The 16,233-nt window shown below is 37.9% G+C and overlaps 1 protein-coding gene across 1 annotated transcript in view; it reads right to left on the bottom strand.

Annotated features, from left to right (window-relative positions):
• Positions 1 to 16,233, bottom strand: part of pcf11 (PCF11 cleavage and polyadenylation factor subunit) — a 28,386-nt gene that overhangs the window by 9,366 nt on the left and 2,787 nt on the right. Inside the window, exons 2-8 of the mRNA XM_059964512.1 lie at positions 13,779 to 13,904; positions 11,911 to 12,099; positions 11,483 to 11,680; positions 5,229 to 6,385; positions 3,887 to 4,067; positions 2,570 to 3,398; positions 202 to 1,865 (exon numbers count right to left, since the gene is read on the bottom strand). Of these exons, the coding sequence (XP_059820495.1) occupies positions 202 to 1,865; positions 2,570 to 3,398; positions 3,887 to 4,067; positions 5,229 to 6,385; positions 11,483 to 11,680; positions 11,911 to 12,099; positions 13,779 to 13,904 (4,344 nt within the window). The remainder of the gene's footprint in view (positions 1 to 201; positions 1,866 to 2,569; positions 3,399 to 3,886; positions 4,068 to 5,228; positions 6,386 to 11,482; positions 11,681 to 11,910; positions 12,100 to 13,778; positions 13,905 to 16,233) is intronic.

The following is a 16,233-nucleotide window of genomic DNA, read 5'->3' as shown; positions in this document are numbered from 1 at the left end:
TCATAGGCAGCAGTTATCTAGTGCCTTGCATATATAAACTAACATAGCTATACCAAAATCATCTCAAAATTAGACCAGCTCAAAACCAATCTCACTATATGGATCCAGAAATGTTGCAAGGATCTTCTGACCTACGTGTCCCAATACATTTACTCATCCACAAACTAATGGAGCTAAAAATAATAATTTGCCAGTACTTACAGGCTGTTGTTGGCGAGGCAAGTTTTCAGGTAATGAAGAAAGGTTATTGTTATAAAAGGTCCCGCATGTTGATTCGTACTGCTCATGTGGTCCTTCCATTCGGGGTAATGGTGTCTGACCATCGAAGCAAGGAGCAGCTGCTGGCATGTAGGTTGGATTGGCCAAAGTTGTTGTTCCATGTATGCCAGATTCATTAAAATGAGATCCTTGAGGCATGTTAAATCTGGGTCCAGATTGTCCATCAAGGCCTCTTCCCTGATATTGAGAGCTTGGTGGATGACTGTTAAACAAATGACCAACAACACTGTTTCTAGGATCAGGATGCACTGGAGCTCCATCAAACTGTGGCCCACGAGAATTTTCAAAATGTGTCCCTTGTTGTGCAGCTATTATGTCAAAACGACTCCCAGCAGGTCCATCAAAACGAATGGCAGGTTGCCCTGGATGACTGCCTGAACCATCAAAATGTGCACCTTGCTGTGAGCCATCAAAGCGCATACCACATGGTGCTGCATGACCACCAGGACCATCGAAACGTGCACCTAGTTGACCTGGACGTGGGCCATCAAAGCGTGCAACTGGTGGCCCTAGGCGTGAACCTGGACCATCAAAGTGCATATGGGGTGGTCCAGATTGTGGACCATCAAAACGCAAATGTGGCTGCCCTACAAGACCATCAGGGTTATCAAAGCGTATGCACGATTGTCCTGGATGTTGGACATCAAAGTGCATGGCTGGCTGCCCAGGATGTGGATCAAAACGAGGGTGCCCTAGATGACCTCCAGGATTGTCCAACTGTGTGCCTGGCTGAACTGCAGGCAGTCCAAAGCGTGAGCTTGGCTGGCCTGGATGACGACCTGGATTGTCAAAATGACCAGGATGTGAACCATCAATGCGAGCTCCAGGCTGTGGACCCTCAAACAGAACCCCTGGCTGACCACCTGCATTTTCAAACCGTACCCCAGGCTGCACTATATGGGGACCATTAAAACGCACCCCAGGCTGAACAAGGTGTGGGCCATCAAATCGTGGCCCATGCTGTCCCATGCGGGGGCCATCAAAACGTGGCCCATGCTGTGCCAAGCGAGGGCCATCAAAATGTGGCCCGAGTTGCCTTGGACGAGCACCTTCAAAACGGAGCCCAGAGCGTGGGCCACCAGGACCATCAAAGCGTATACAGGGCTGCTCTAGACGCAGGTTACCTGGACATTCAAAGCATGCAGCAGGGTGCCCCCTGTGGGGACCATCAAAACATGCACCAGGCTGTCCGTCAAAATGTTTACCAGGTTGCCCCGGAATGCTTTCAATCCAAAGACCAGAGTGGTCAGAGCTATTAACAGGTTGGACATGTTGCTCCGGGAGATCCTGCAACCTCATCCTAGATCCAGTAAGGTGCATGTCACAGCTTGGAGATCCATCCCGACCCCGACCCCATGTCCTGTCTGATTCAATGGGTTCATTTCTCATTTTATCCACATTTCTTAGAGATGAAGATTTTCCTGGCCCTGGTCTGTCACTTAGTTCTCTAAATCTCTGTGGTATTTCAGGTACACTAGATCTCATGCGTTGATTTTCAACTAGTCCAGCAGCCCTCAATGGTGCATCATAAGCAGATTTCTCTTCTGAATGACGGTCACGTTGCCTTGGCTCATCTCTTTTGGAATCTGATAAAACAAATAAGAAATTACTTTGGATCAAATTAATATACAAATCACAGAGCAGGGTGAAATTGATCATCTGTCAAAATTATATTCAAAATACTTCTACAAACCTAACATTTGTAATATGTTTCAAAGTTATTATATTTAAGGCAAGATTAACTTCAGTACACAGCTTTGACTATTTAGCATTCATGGTCATTCAAGTATGTGTGCAACTGCAAACCAACTATAGTTGAATTGAGTGCTACATAAATTGAAGTTCAGGAATTTTCAAATAACAAAATGTACACCAGTTGATACTTCACACTTGGTCAAATTTACATAAGCATCCCAAACATGTAGTGAATAAGTACAAGTAGACAGTGGTTAACAACTGGTCTCAAGAATGATAGTAGTGTGATGATGCTGTGGATATACTGGACATGCCCAGTGACTCAAGTAGGAAAACATTTACAGAAGAGCCACTGAAATACACAAGAGGCAACATTATCTCCCATGAAATCTGTTGCAAACACTAAATGTAGTTTAACATGTACCCAAATATTAGGGTAGAAACCTCAACAGGGAAAACGATGGTATCAGATGGATTTTTTTTAAATCCATGTGGAAAGATGCCCATTGCTTACTTTAAAGTTATTTGCCAGTAACTAGACATGTACATCGTGACCAAGAACAAGATTATCAATTAATTACACTTCTAAATTTACCTGGTCTTTCTCTTGGACCAAGTTCTTTGAGATCTCTTTCAGGTTGATGTGCTCCTTGCCGCTGATCCTTAAGATGTTCGCTCCGTGCTGGTTCTAGCTGTCTTATTCCATGGCTAGAATCAGTTTTGTATCGATCTTCAGGATTTGGTGAATTTCTTTTAGTTGGCAAAGAATCATCTACCTGTTTTTTGCTGTCACGAATGTTACTTTGGTTTCGCTCATCTACTAAAGGACTCATGCGTTGATGTGGCGGTGACACACGGTCACAATGTTTGTCATGTGACTGTCTACTATCACCAATAGGAGAATGTCTCATAGTTTTATCGCAAGGTTTTCTTCTTTCTGAATGCCTTCCTTCAGTGTGATGCATACTCTCACTTGCTTCTCTTTTCTCCCCAAGCCTCCTTTCCTGAAAAGTGCCTCTATTGTCATGTCTGTAGCTGTTCACATTTGGGGACTTGCTTCCTTGATCGGCATCTTCTCTCACATCAAGAGAAAGATCACTAGATACATCCTTACGGCTCTCTCTTGTTTTCCAACGAGGTTCTGCATCATTCAGTTGTTCTGATTGAACCCTGGTTCGTTTTAATTTAGACATATGCTCAAAATAGCTCAGTTCTGCTTCAGATAAAGATCCACCTTTACCTTGGGTTCTAACTGGAGATTCTCCCTTAAGTTCAGTTTTAAAACCCCTTGGAGAAACATGGGATGCTTGCCAATCACCAGACCTGTTCTTTTCCTCTTGGTACTGGAACAATTGATTGATTTGATGAGCAACAACAAGAAACTCATCATAACTTATCTCTGCAGCTGCTAGTCGTTGATTTGCCTAAAACCAGTAATAAACAGTATTAGGTGCAAATATCTAGATAAAACATTTAACATATTTTATCAGAAGGATGAAAATAACAGTCAAACTTAGTTACTACTAAACTTGTCCAAACAAACGAGATCTCGGTGCAAGTGAAAACATTGACAGATGAAAAAAAAGGACATCATGAATTTACAATTCAATTGTGATGTTTTAGAAACAAGAAAACAGCACCTAGTGCAAATATGTGTTACCAATTGGTACAAGGAATATTCCAATTTCACAGATCCAAATAATTTTTAGATCTCCAATTTTTTAAGCATTCCAAAATCTTTAACTTTTTCTTCATATAAATGCTTCTGCTACAAATGTTTTCCCTTTTCCTCTAGTTCAATTTTCATGTGCAAGAGAATTAGTAATAATCTCAATATATGATACTAATTCTTCATAACTCTACCACAAAATGCTTCTCAACCCCAGGTCTTACTTTTCTAATAAACTCTTACTTTTTTCAGTAAATCTCTCTTGCTAGCATTTGTCAATTCTTTGGGGATTTGTAAGTTTGCATCAACACTCATTCTTTGTTGGCGTGGTGTTCGAGGAGACAGAATTCCTTTACTTCCAGGATAAACTTCCTTCTGATGTGGATATTTTGTATGTACTTGAGTATCCTGTTTTTGCTTCAAGCTAAAATGTAAACATTTTCATTAGTCTTCATTATCAACCACATTATGTCAGATAATTTACTGGTTCTAGTTTTAACAGAACTCAATCTCTCCCCCATATTAGGCATTTGAAGTCCCTCTCTGGAACATTTTGTTAAATAGACAAAGATTAATTTGTGAATGCCTAGCAATGACAGTTTTTCAAGCACCTGCTAGCATCATTATCTCCAATACTTTGCACAATCTGGTTGTACACAAAATCCCAAATTTATGTACAAGAACAATCCCAAATCTTGTATCACTACTAAGTAATGGAAGAGTGAAGGTGAAGAGTGTTTAATAGCCTCTGAAGGAAACTGACTTGTATTTAATTTTAACAATTCTGGAAAAACAGCAGGAAATTGGACAAGGGCATCATCTGTGGAATTGAAACACCATCACCTGGGGAGGACAGCTGTATATCTATTCTACAACATGCAAATTGTAGAATTTGGTATTTAACCTGGCAACAATTCTGATGGAAGGTCAGCTGCTGTTTTGTCAAGGTGACATTTAACTATAATGGAACAGTGCTGGAAACTGAACACATCAAAGTATGGGTTGAAAAAACGGTCAGGCATACAGCAAATTGAATGAAGCTGCCCTGCCCCATATAATGGTCAATGAACATGCATTTGGCTTCTCCAAAATATAATTGGATGGTAGTAAACAGTAAAAGAGGTACATCATCTTCAGTTGGAAGTGAACATAAAATGAAATCTTAAGCTTGAAGAAAACCCTCAGATTCTTCTGAAAGGGGAGAAGGGGACATTTATCTCAAGGTAGAATTCATTGAGAATGGAAAAAAACACTAAGGATAATCAGTTCAATGTGGAAGTTAGTGGGGTGTAAGACTGTCCCGGTACTCGGGAGCAAGATCAGATATAGTCAAGGGTTCTACAAACTATGAAGTAGAAGCCACAATTAAAATAGTCACCCGAGTCTGGAGGGACATTACAGACCATAGCAATATCTGTAACATTTTTCCAAATCTGAGCAGAACTTCAGCTTGGGCAGAGGTGAAAAGAGTATCCTTTGCATATTGTGAAGTTCAGGTCAGAAGTTTGTATTTCAATTTAAACTTTGGAACAAAAGTGCAGATCAGAATAAGATTATAGTCTGGGCCTGTGCATTCCAAACTTACCTTTTAGCTTCCTCCCACCCAGATTTCCACCTTTTGGCAGATGGAAGGTCATGCCAGTTTTCAACATTTTCCTTTGGTTCAGGGGAGCGTCTGGGGGAATTTCTGTTTTCAGGACGTACAGCTTGTGATTCCTGACCCCTCTCATCTCGTGTCCTCTTGGGCTTTCGTGAATCTCTGGCTTCTGGTTTGGCATTAGCTTTCTTTCTAAGATCTCGGTGTTCCCAGTTACTACTTTGTTTATACTCATCAGACAAGGGCCTTTTTGCCAGTTTTTCTTTGTCTTGCAGTTTGGAAAGCGGTGAAACACTTATACGTCGCCTTTTGGGTGACAACCTACTTCTTTGTCTTGTTGAACGTGATATAGGCGACCGTGATCTTGGGGACCGTGACCTTGAAGATCTTGGATGTGACCTAAAATTAAATCCTCCAGATTTACTATCTCTTTCCATCTCTTTGCCATCCTTTTCATTTCCTAGAATGCCATTGATTGGTCTGTTTCTGTTTACTGAAGGCTTACGTTCAGTTCCTTTATTTTGATCTTCCTCCACCTTTTTCTCAGTACTTTCCCTCCTTTCTTTGGATTCTACTTTGCCATCAGTCTTATCCTGAGAAGACTTTCGCAATCTTGGATCTCTCTTGGCAGCTTCTACTTTTACCTTATCAGTGTCCGTTTTTCTAGCATTTTTAACAGGCAACTTATTTTTCACTGGTGAAACCATTTTAGATTTTCCTTCCGACACTTTGGATTCCCTTCTGGCCGATCTGTCATTGACCTTATCTTTGTCTGGTTTTGATACACTGGCCTGATTTGCTGACTTCTCAGAGGATACCCTAGCTGGGCTATTTTTTTTGCTTACATTTTTTTCACATTTCATTGTTTGCAATGGCCCTTCCTTCTTTACAGGATCTTTTGTCTGGTGACTGGGCCTATTTATGCGAGGATCTCTATTTGATGCTTTGGTATCACTGGCATGTGCTGCCTGAGATCTTTCTGGTTGAGCCGATTCTTGTTGCAAAGGTCTGACTGCAGCTGGAGTTGGCTTTGCTGACCCCGTTGCAAGCATGGGAGAAACTTTTGTAATTGGTACATGTTGTTTGGAATGTCCAAGGTTTACCATTGAATCAGGAATGGGGTGTTGAGAAGCAAGTGAAGCAATCTGAAATAAAATTAGGTACCATTACGAAAAAAGTAAAAAGAGCATCAACGTGTGTAACAAACTATGTCTTCAAGCTAAAATATGGAATTAAGTAATTGTGTTTTTATAGTTTCTAAAACAATTTTTCTTAAACCTTTACCAAGGTTGCTTCTAACTTTAACTATAGAAAAAGATGTACTCTAAACAGTATTTTAAAATAATTTTAGTTTTCCCTCAAATTTTAGCTTGTTTCCACCTCATTAGTTTAGCATGCATTCTCTTCAGCTTCCATGTCATTGACTCCTATAATGTAGTATTTCAATTTCTTTTTAAAAGAGTGCTCAATTTCAAGAAAGGTATTGAACTCAAGATTCAAAATATTCACTAGAACAATTAAGATTGCCCTATTGCATAGGAAACTGTCCAGGAAATGTCAGTTTCTTTCTAACAGTTTGCATCACATTAAATGAATCTAACAGAAGCATATGAAAATAGACTTGTGACAAACTGATTCTGCCCATTACATCCAGCAAATATTCTGAACAGGTAATCATTTAAGACTATCCTTTCTTCAGATGACTCAAGCATTCCCATCATAACTTTTTACTTGGACTAGTCAGACACAAGAATATTCAACACTGCGGACTACTGAGTCTGCACCAATAAACAAGCACTTTCATACTAACTCTATCCTAAAGAATTCATTCCCTCCACATTCTCATTAAACTACTCCCAAATATGATACTCATCCACTCTAATGGAGTAATTTACACAAGAACCCTCATTTTCTGGGACGTGGAAGGAAAATGTGGCTTTCCTGAAATCCACTCAACCACAGGAACATGAAAACTTCAGACATCCAGAGCTGAGGTACCTCTACTAGCTACACCACAATTGGCCACACTTTAAAAACTGCTCAACACTTCAAATACAAACATGAATATAACTTTTGAGAGCAAGGTAGTTTACTGAGCTGATGTTTTTGAAATGTTGGAGAAATTAACTTTATATTGATCAATAGTTGTCTCAGTGATCAACACTAGTTATTGAAAATAAAATAAGGTTGCCTATAAAAAGTTTCTGCTCAGAAAGTGCAACCAAAGGGAAACCATGTTTTCTGAAAGGAAGAGATTCTTGTAATCTTTGACACCCAAAGACACTTTCCAAGAACTTCAACCACTTCTTTCTGTAACAAATGGTCTCAGGTGCAAATCTTTCATGGTGGTTCAGAAAAGTATCCCTCAAATTATTAATAACCAGAATTTTACTGGGACTTCCAACTGACAGGCTGAGAAAGCATTCAATCTTCTCGCAAATTCTACACTATCATGCCATATTTGTATCAGTCATGTGATAACAATGGAACTAAGTAACCAAGGTAGCATGTTCAAATTCAACAATAGTACATTCTGAAATATGCATATGAGGGAAATCAAGCTCATATCCCACTGGAAAACAAGTTTGGCAGTACCTGAGAAATTACTGACTGCCAATTTGACATGATGATATTTAATATCTTTCTTCATTAAAACTGCTAAGGTCAAACTACACCCGACTTGGATCTCAAGGTACAGCAAGAAAATGCGATTGCCTGGTTTCCTGAATTACACAAAATGTGATCTGATCCTCATCTAAGTCACTTAGCCAATACATTGTACACCATTTAAACAATCGTGGTCTAGGTTCCAAAAAGTATGAACCACTGGAGGTCTGATGCCTTCTACAAAATCTTTTTGGAGTCAGGTGTTCCAATCAATTAGATAAGATCGGGGGCGTGGGTCGTAGAAGACACAGTCAGGTTACTGACAGAGCCTGTTCTTCAAGATATATGTTTACCTGCACCATGCCTCGATCTAAACAACATTCAGGACCTTGGAAGAACTGTAGATACGCATGAAAGTGGAAAAAAGTTACAAAACCATTCCTAAAGACTTGAGTGTTCAAACCACAGTAGGAGAAATTATCTACTAAAGGAAACTCAGTACTGCACAACTCTCCCTGGGAGTGGCCATCCTGCAAAGATCACACCAACAGCACAACTTGCAATACTGAAGGTGAAGAACCTAAAGATAACAGCAGAAGACCTGCAGAAATCTCTAGAACTTGCTAAAATCAGTTCATGGAAGAACACCAGAAACCACTGCTGCATGTCTCAAGTTTGCAAAAGACCACCTGGATTTGCCACACTTCTGGGGCAATTTCTGGACAGATGACACAAGTGAACTCCTGTGTTTGGAGGAACCATGGTGCAAGCTTGCAATGGTTGGGGGAACAAAGTAAAAATTGTATCAAGACATTTTATAGGATAATGTGAGGGTAGTGGTCTGTCACCTGAAGCTTAATAGAAGTTTAGTGATGCAACAATAATCCAAAACAAAAGTAAATCAACTGAATGGTTAAAGAATGACCACAGTCCAAATTTTAACCCAACTGAGATGCTGTGGCATGACCTGAAGAGGGCTGTTCAAGAAAAGTAGCCAGGAATATGGATTAACTGGAACAGTTTTGTATGGAGATCATCTAAAATTCTTCTTTGTAATTGTACAAGTCTGATCAGCAGTTACAGGAAACATTTGGTGGAAGTTATTGCTGCTAAAGTAGGTGTCTACCACTTATGAAATACAGGTGTGCACTGCTTAACATCCATTTGGACATCAGATTGCACATATATCTGTAATCCCGATCGGAGAACATGACATAGCAGACGTAACCAATCTTGTGTATCGCATCTCAAGTGTAGTAGCATTATCTGTTTAATTTTCTTTCAAAGATATTAAAGTGCCTCATGACTTCGAGACACAGCAAAACCACTCCTAGTGATAGCAGCAGCAAGAGGCAAAGGAAAAGTATTGATTTGGAAGTGAAACAGAAGGTTATTAAACAATATGAAGGTGGAATTTATGAAGAAAAAGCAAACTAGGCAAATAACACTGGACATATTCCAACACCTCCTGAAGTGGAACACTGAGGAAGTTGAGAACAGTAATGTGGATGATCCCGATCCTCGTTGATAAATTGTGTGATATAGGCCAAGTAGTATTTACATAAAAGTTTAAAAAGTGAAAAAATTCAAAAATTTAAAATGAAATAAAAAATCAGCGTATGTATTATAGTGTACAGTATAGTTTTAATGCAAGTTCTTGGCTATTTAGTCAATACAGGTAAACTACAGTACTCCCTATAGGTTAGCTAAGCATATAAATATGGTGTTCGCACGTCCTAATTTCACAGAATGTATCGTGGATGGTAAGCAACACATACCTAAACATACTTTTTCGAGCCTGGACTGAATGATTAAGCAATGTATTGAATGAAAATTACAGCTGTTTGTGTTATTAGTTTATGTATTGTGACTTAGATCAGTCCACACTGAGTAATGCAGAAAACCAGGTAATTGCAAAGCATTCACACACTTTTTCTTGCAACTGCATACAATGGATGACTTGCCTTCTGCTCCAATTATAATATGCTATGCTTGAGTACTAATCCCTTTCCAACTCCCAATTGATAAAATCCTGCCACATTGCTACAACTATTTGGAAAATACACCAAGTCATTATAAGCAGAGAAAGCATTAAAATAGTCCAAGATCTGCTTGAACTGTATAATTATTTGCCCCTCATACAGTCAGGGTATCCAGATTTCAGGATGCTTTCTGGTTATCCAATTGATATACTTAAAAATGAGATAAGAGCCAAAATATTCAGCATTGCAAGAACCTGGCTTTTTTTTTAAAAAAGCACACTTCAATTTCTTAGTACATTAATTGGATAACTAGAAAGCATCCTGAAATCCAAATAACCCAGTAAATCTAGACATTTTAAACAACTTCATATTTAGTGAATCAAAACTTAAACCCATTCTCATGATTGACCTGAAATCATATCTAGAAATGTTTTTGATCTAGGTATAGCAAGTATTTGTCAGCTCATTTACCAGAATGTTTTGCTTTCAGTTTATCAAGTTTTATTTTTTTTTTTAAACAAAGTTTCGGCAAAATCCAGATTTAATTTTGTAGAATGAAATCGTATACTGTTTGCAAATCATAATACAAATTTTATCAACACTTAAGGCAACCGTCACACTGTTTTGGGGCAAGGAGATTGGCCCATCATCCAATATTGCCCCTGGGTGAAATCATTCCCCAAGCTATATCTAAATGTGCCTTTGTGGGTCTTGATTTTCATTATTCTCATTAAATGCATTCATGCTTTTCCCAATGCACAAGTCTTTGAGGGGAGATGCAAACCAACCCATTATTTATCTAACATAAAGAATGGATCTTAGCCGATATGGCAAGATTTATATATTTATATGAATGATGTAACAGCCTTAAGATATTGCTCATGTTGTTGATAGTGAAGCTCACTTGACCAAATATTAGCCTACAGAAGCATAGCTACTGTGACACTGTTACAGCTGGGAGTTCAATTGCATTGCCACTTTAAGGAGCCAACACACCCTTCTGTGTTAAGTGTGGGTTTTCTCCAGGTGCTCCTGCTTCCTCACAGTCCAAAGACATACAGGGTAGGTTAATCAGCCATTTGGAATTGTCCTGTGATTAGGTTAGAGTTAATCAGGGTTGTAGAGTCATTAAGTTGTAGGCTTAGAGCCTACTCCATGCTGCATTGCTAAATAGCAACATTACTTTCCAAGGCCTATTTACACAACTGAACTTGTTTATGTATGACCTGAAGTACTGCCACTGCATTCCCCATGAGCCGGTAGAATGTGGTAACTGCCTTAGTAATGCAACACAAGATAGCTAAATCTCAGACAAGTAATCAATATTTTCCAAATGCAATTACTAACACTGATTTAGCTATGCACACCTCCAGTTAATGAATGCAACACAGAACTAAAATGTTTAAAAGACATTGTGAAGATTTAGCAATCATTCAGACCAGTATCAAATCTAAATGCTATCAGCCAATGAAAACTGACATTACTGCTAAAATCCCAGGCGTTAAAATTCCGGTCCAAGATTTTTCTGTTTGTTATATCCAGATTTTCAAGTGTAAATTCCATAATGTGGAAAAGGTAATCTCCACTTACCTTCACTCCCTATGGATATTTACCACTGAAACGTAATATTTAGTGATTAGTACTTTAACTTACCAGTTGTGCCTTTGTCTGTTCTAATTCCAGTTCCAATTTCTTCTGTTGCAACTCAAGTAACTGCTTTTGTTTTGCTAATAGTTGTTGTCTTATAAACTGCTCTTGCTCCTGTGTAATGTTTTTCTGTGACTCAGCTATGTTTTGTTTGGCTGAATTAACAGGAGCAACTGTGGAACTTGAGGTGCTGGGTTCTTCGAGCTACAAGCAAGGAAAAATTCAAGTTACGACCAGGGTATTCTACAATTCTCCAAGGAAGCTGGTACAAGAAACGTTGGCAAATAAGAGAACCACCACAACAAACATTTTGCAAATTTTCTTTATTTAAGTTCATTAAGTTTAATAGTGCCAAGGACATTAATCCAACTTGAAGTTGACCAACATATGTTATGCTTTCCTTATGAAAGAGGCGAGATTCCTTTAACACTTACCGATCTATTTAAAAACTTGGGATTTACATGAATACTTGAACTGTTCACATTTGGTGGTAAAGGCTTAATAGGCCATGCAGGATCTATTTTGTTGACTTTGACGTCTAAGGCATAAAGTTTCGTCAGTTGAAACATATCATCCCACGTAGAACGCAATTTAAACAAACTTTTTCTAGTGCTCTCATCCACCTAAGAACAAAATAATTATCCAACTTTATGAGTGTTATGGCTTTTATAATCTTACAAACATACCTATCAGAATAAATCAGAAAGAATGATTAAAGGAAGCTGCATTAAGAGAGATTTCTTTTAATGAACTTTCTGAAGCAGACTCAAGTCTTGGGATATTTGTACACCGTTACTTAGCTAATATGGTGTCTGTTGAATGACTCAATTACTATTTCAAAAACATGCTATTGTGTATAAGGTACACAACAATGATCATTCACTGCCTCAACAAATCAAACTATACAATTTAAGCACATACTTCAGAGTCTAAAGTATAAATCTTAGTAACTACATTTTTCATTTGGTCTCATGAAGAATGCTGAGGACAACACTGCAGTACAAAACTTTAACATTTTATTTGTAAAGCTGTCCATTCGAATAACATCTATAATCAAAGTAATTTTCAAATTGGATTCCACACCAATGGTTTCTGCTGACATCACTCAAAAGTGTTATTAGTGAGGTGGAAGTTAATTTCTCACCATTTGAATTTCAGTTACTGCTCGCAGAATGCCAAATCTGGCAGTGATTAAATTGTGATCTATTTCTGCGACCAAAATCAAAATCGGCTTAAAATACAAAACCTCCACTTCCAGTTGTACGAACACCAAAAATGTGTCAACAGAAAGAATATTCAATGTGAAAAAGCAATTGCATTCAGAACAAATTCTTAGGGAATGGCGATGTCAGTATATTTGCAGATTGGATTTGAAAGGGAAGACTATCAATGGTCAGGGAATGTGAATTCTTAGCCTCAAAAAGGAAAATTCTAGTTCTATTACTAAAGGAGATTCCTTCTGTTATGGCATGAAGTTTAAGTACCAAAATGTGCTGTAAATTTCAATGCTTTTTAGCCTTCTCCGCGCCTTTGTGGCACATCAGGCAGCAAGCTTGCCATTTCTTTAGCATGTGTCTGTCTTAAAAAAACAGGCAGAGCTGCCAGCTTGATGCTCAACCCAGCACAGACGGAGAGCATGCAAGAAGCTGGCCGGATTCAAACTCTGTACCATTCGCCTCAAAGTTCAATGTGGATGCCACTACACCATCAGCCAGCTTTTCAATGATGTGGAGCCTCTAAAATATGGACACTTAAAATCACTTAATACTTTTTCAAAAATAGATGAGTGCCCTATTCCACACTTATTTGCAGTTAATAATTTAGACAATTTAAGCACGATAATTTTATTTGTAACATAAGCCATTTAAGTTACACCCTCGAAATATTCAAATTTGTCTTTCTTATCAAGTGTAAGCATGAGGCTACCTGCCTATTATTGGGCACTCAAAAAGTGTGTGTGTGTGTGTGTGTGTGTGTGTGTGTGTGGGGGGGGGGGGTGGCTCGGAACCAGAATTCAGCAATGCAGAGATTGCATCTCAGACTGTCCATGTTTAAAATCTAATCTTGTATTTCTACATATTCCCCTTCAAATTATAGCAAATCCAGTTTCATGCCACTGAACAATTTTAAATGCAGCTCAATTCTGATGAGAACACAATGCAAATCTTGATCTGAAGTTAAACCATACATGCATTCCAGCTTCATAAACATACATACCTTTCATCAGCTACTTCAATGCTATCTAGTTACAAAACAGAAGCAAATATATATATATACACACTAGTGACAAAATTATAGGTACCTTTTCAAATACACTAGAAAATGTAACACCTAAGTTTTGAGCAAAGAGTGTGATATAGCTTCCTCCAACATTCTTCACAATGGAATCCATGAGATACATTACTGGAAGCTTCTCTGAAACTGGTGCCTGCAGCAATAGGAAAACTCAGAATATTAGGAAAACAGACAAAAGCAAATTTTTTAAAAAGTCAATGACATACAAACACAGGAAGGTTCATTTGCAGTTAAGAGTAAACTGTTCCAGAATGCAGCTTTTTTAGGATTTGGTTGTTGTCAACACGAAAAGGAATTCTTCAGTCTCAGAACAGTTCCATGGCGTCTGTAAGTGCTACATTTATATTCATGTGTACATAGCCCTTTTACTGTTTGCTTCCATGTACGTAGCTTCAAAGATCTTCCATGTTTTCCAATCATCAGAAACATTGGCGAGGAAATGGAATACAAGCTGCCAGTCATTCTTCAACTACTGCAGCAAAATGTAGCTCCAAGATTAATTACCTGTTATAATTCAATAACCTAATTATGAATTTATATAGAAATTGTTTTAGACTGTAACTGCTTGCAAAGCTGGCAATTTTCCAACTATTTCTATATATTACACTGTGCACCCAAATCAGGCTAAGCATCTCGCTGATGAAATTCAATGCCAAATAGCCAACAATTACACATTAACTTAAATGATAAATGAAATATTTGGATTTAATAAATCCCATAAAATAGTGATAATGGAAATACATGAATTGCAAAGGTATGACTTTAATGATACACATTTACTAGCACTAACAATAAAACAATCTTTTAATGCACTCATTACCAATTCCAAACCAAGAAAGTTAATTTTTTTGGGTGAGTGTTTAACATACCATTTATTCTGTTCACATTTGGGGACTATTCTGAAAGCACTTAACTTTGTCCAATTGCTTCTGAGTGTTTAGGATATCAATGCCATTCTCAATTGACAAAATGCCAGCTGGTTTTCCTTAGGAACATACCGATGTATGCCAATCAACACAGCTAACTACACGGCATTAGTCATGGCATAAAGATCCAACTTGATTTTTTAAAACCAACTGTATCCATTTTCCTTGCAATCACGTCAACTTTAAGACCAGATTTCATTCAACTTTCAACTATGCCTATTAAACTGAACAGACACTAAATGTCTCCCCGCTGCCCATTTACCACTACCATAAATCAATGTCTTAACAAAACAAAATTAAGCATATATTTGAATTGTGCAAAAAGCATTCTGATATTTGATGTAGAACTCGCATTACTCTTGCACATCAGAATTAAATGCAATTCCAGCCTTCCCCACCAAACATCAGAAATCACATGAGAAAATGGGACACCAGTGCACACCAGGATACCAATTTAAACCTGTGTACTTGATGACACCAGGTGATGGATTTAATCAGTAGGTAACATTATACTTGCTAATACTTAGATCTGCTGTGATCAAAGTGGTAGTTGAATTGTCATTCGATGGATGCCACGTGAAATTTAAATACCGAGCCAGTTTGACTTGTTTTTTTGCAAATTTGCCCGCATTGATTAGAAAAACAAAATCCATGTCGACAGATGCTAGCCTACATCCACTCAATGTACTCTCAATTGCATTGAATCTTGTCACCTTCTGCTTGAAATGCCTTAAAACCATGTACAGTGCACTACTTCAAGACTAAAGCATTATCCCAATTCACAATTCAAACCTTAGGTTTACACTTTTAGCTGTGTTTTGTATGAGATACAAATACCTAAAGGTAAAGATCTTATTGATTAGTCACTTCTTAGAGGCATTTAACCCGTTAGGAGACAGGCAACTATAATATTCCCAAAGTAATAGATATATATAGTACACAAGGATTTGCTTTTGTTTGGGTTTGAACTGAATGTTCCAATTATACTTGAATACAAATTAAATATTGAAGGCCATCTTTACATTTAGACAGCCTTCAAATTGCTGACCAATTGTTAAACTTCAGACTGAATAAAACTGTACAAATTATGTGCTTAATTGAGGTGGCATCATTTCTAAAGAAACATTACTCTAGGAATCAGATCCTGGAGTAATGTTAGTTCCATAAAGTTCTGGACAACATGCTATGTAAATTATGGGAACTGTTAAGTTGTACTCAAAGGCAATAACATCCTTAAAAGAATTTGAAGTTACAGCCAATAATAGGATTTCAACCTAATTTTTTTGCTCCAAGTCTTTCCAGAATCTGATCAAAATAAGCTGTACACTATACAAATGGAAAATCTGGAGCTCAAAAAGCAATCATGTAATTTAATTGCTTTCATGACATGAAGCTTCTTAAACTAACACTACTTTCATCAGCTCTTGAACAGGCCATACTTGATTCATGTCCAAGAAATTCATTTATTAAATATCAATGAAAATAATATACGTTTTATAACCCTGGAATTCACCAAGCTACTTATATAAATTGGTT

This window comes from Hypanus sabinus, chromosome 3 (genome assembly GCF_030144855.1).
Source record: "Hypanus sabinus isolate sHypSab1 chromosome 3, sHypSab1.hap1, whole genome shotgun sequence".
NCBI lineage: Eukaryota > Metazoa > Chordata > Chondrichthyes > Myliobatiformes > Dasyatidae > Hypanus > Hypanus sabinus.
Note: the sequence above shows the minus strand (reverse complement) of the source record. Positions and strands in the feature narration are given on the sequence as shown.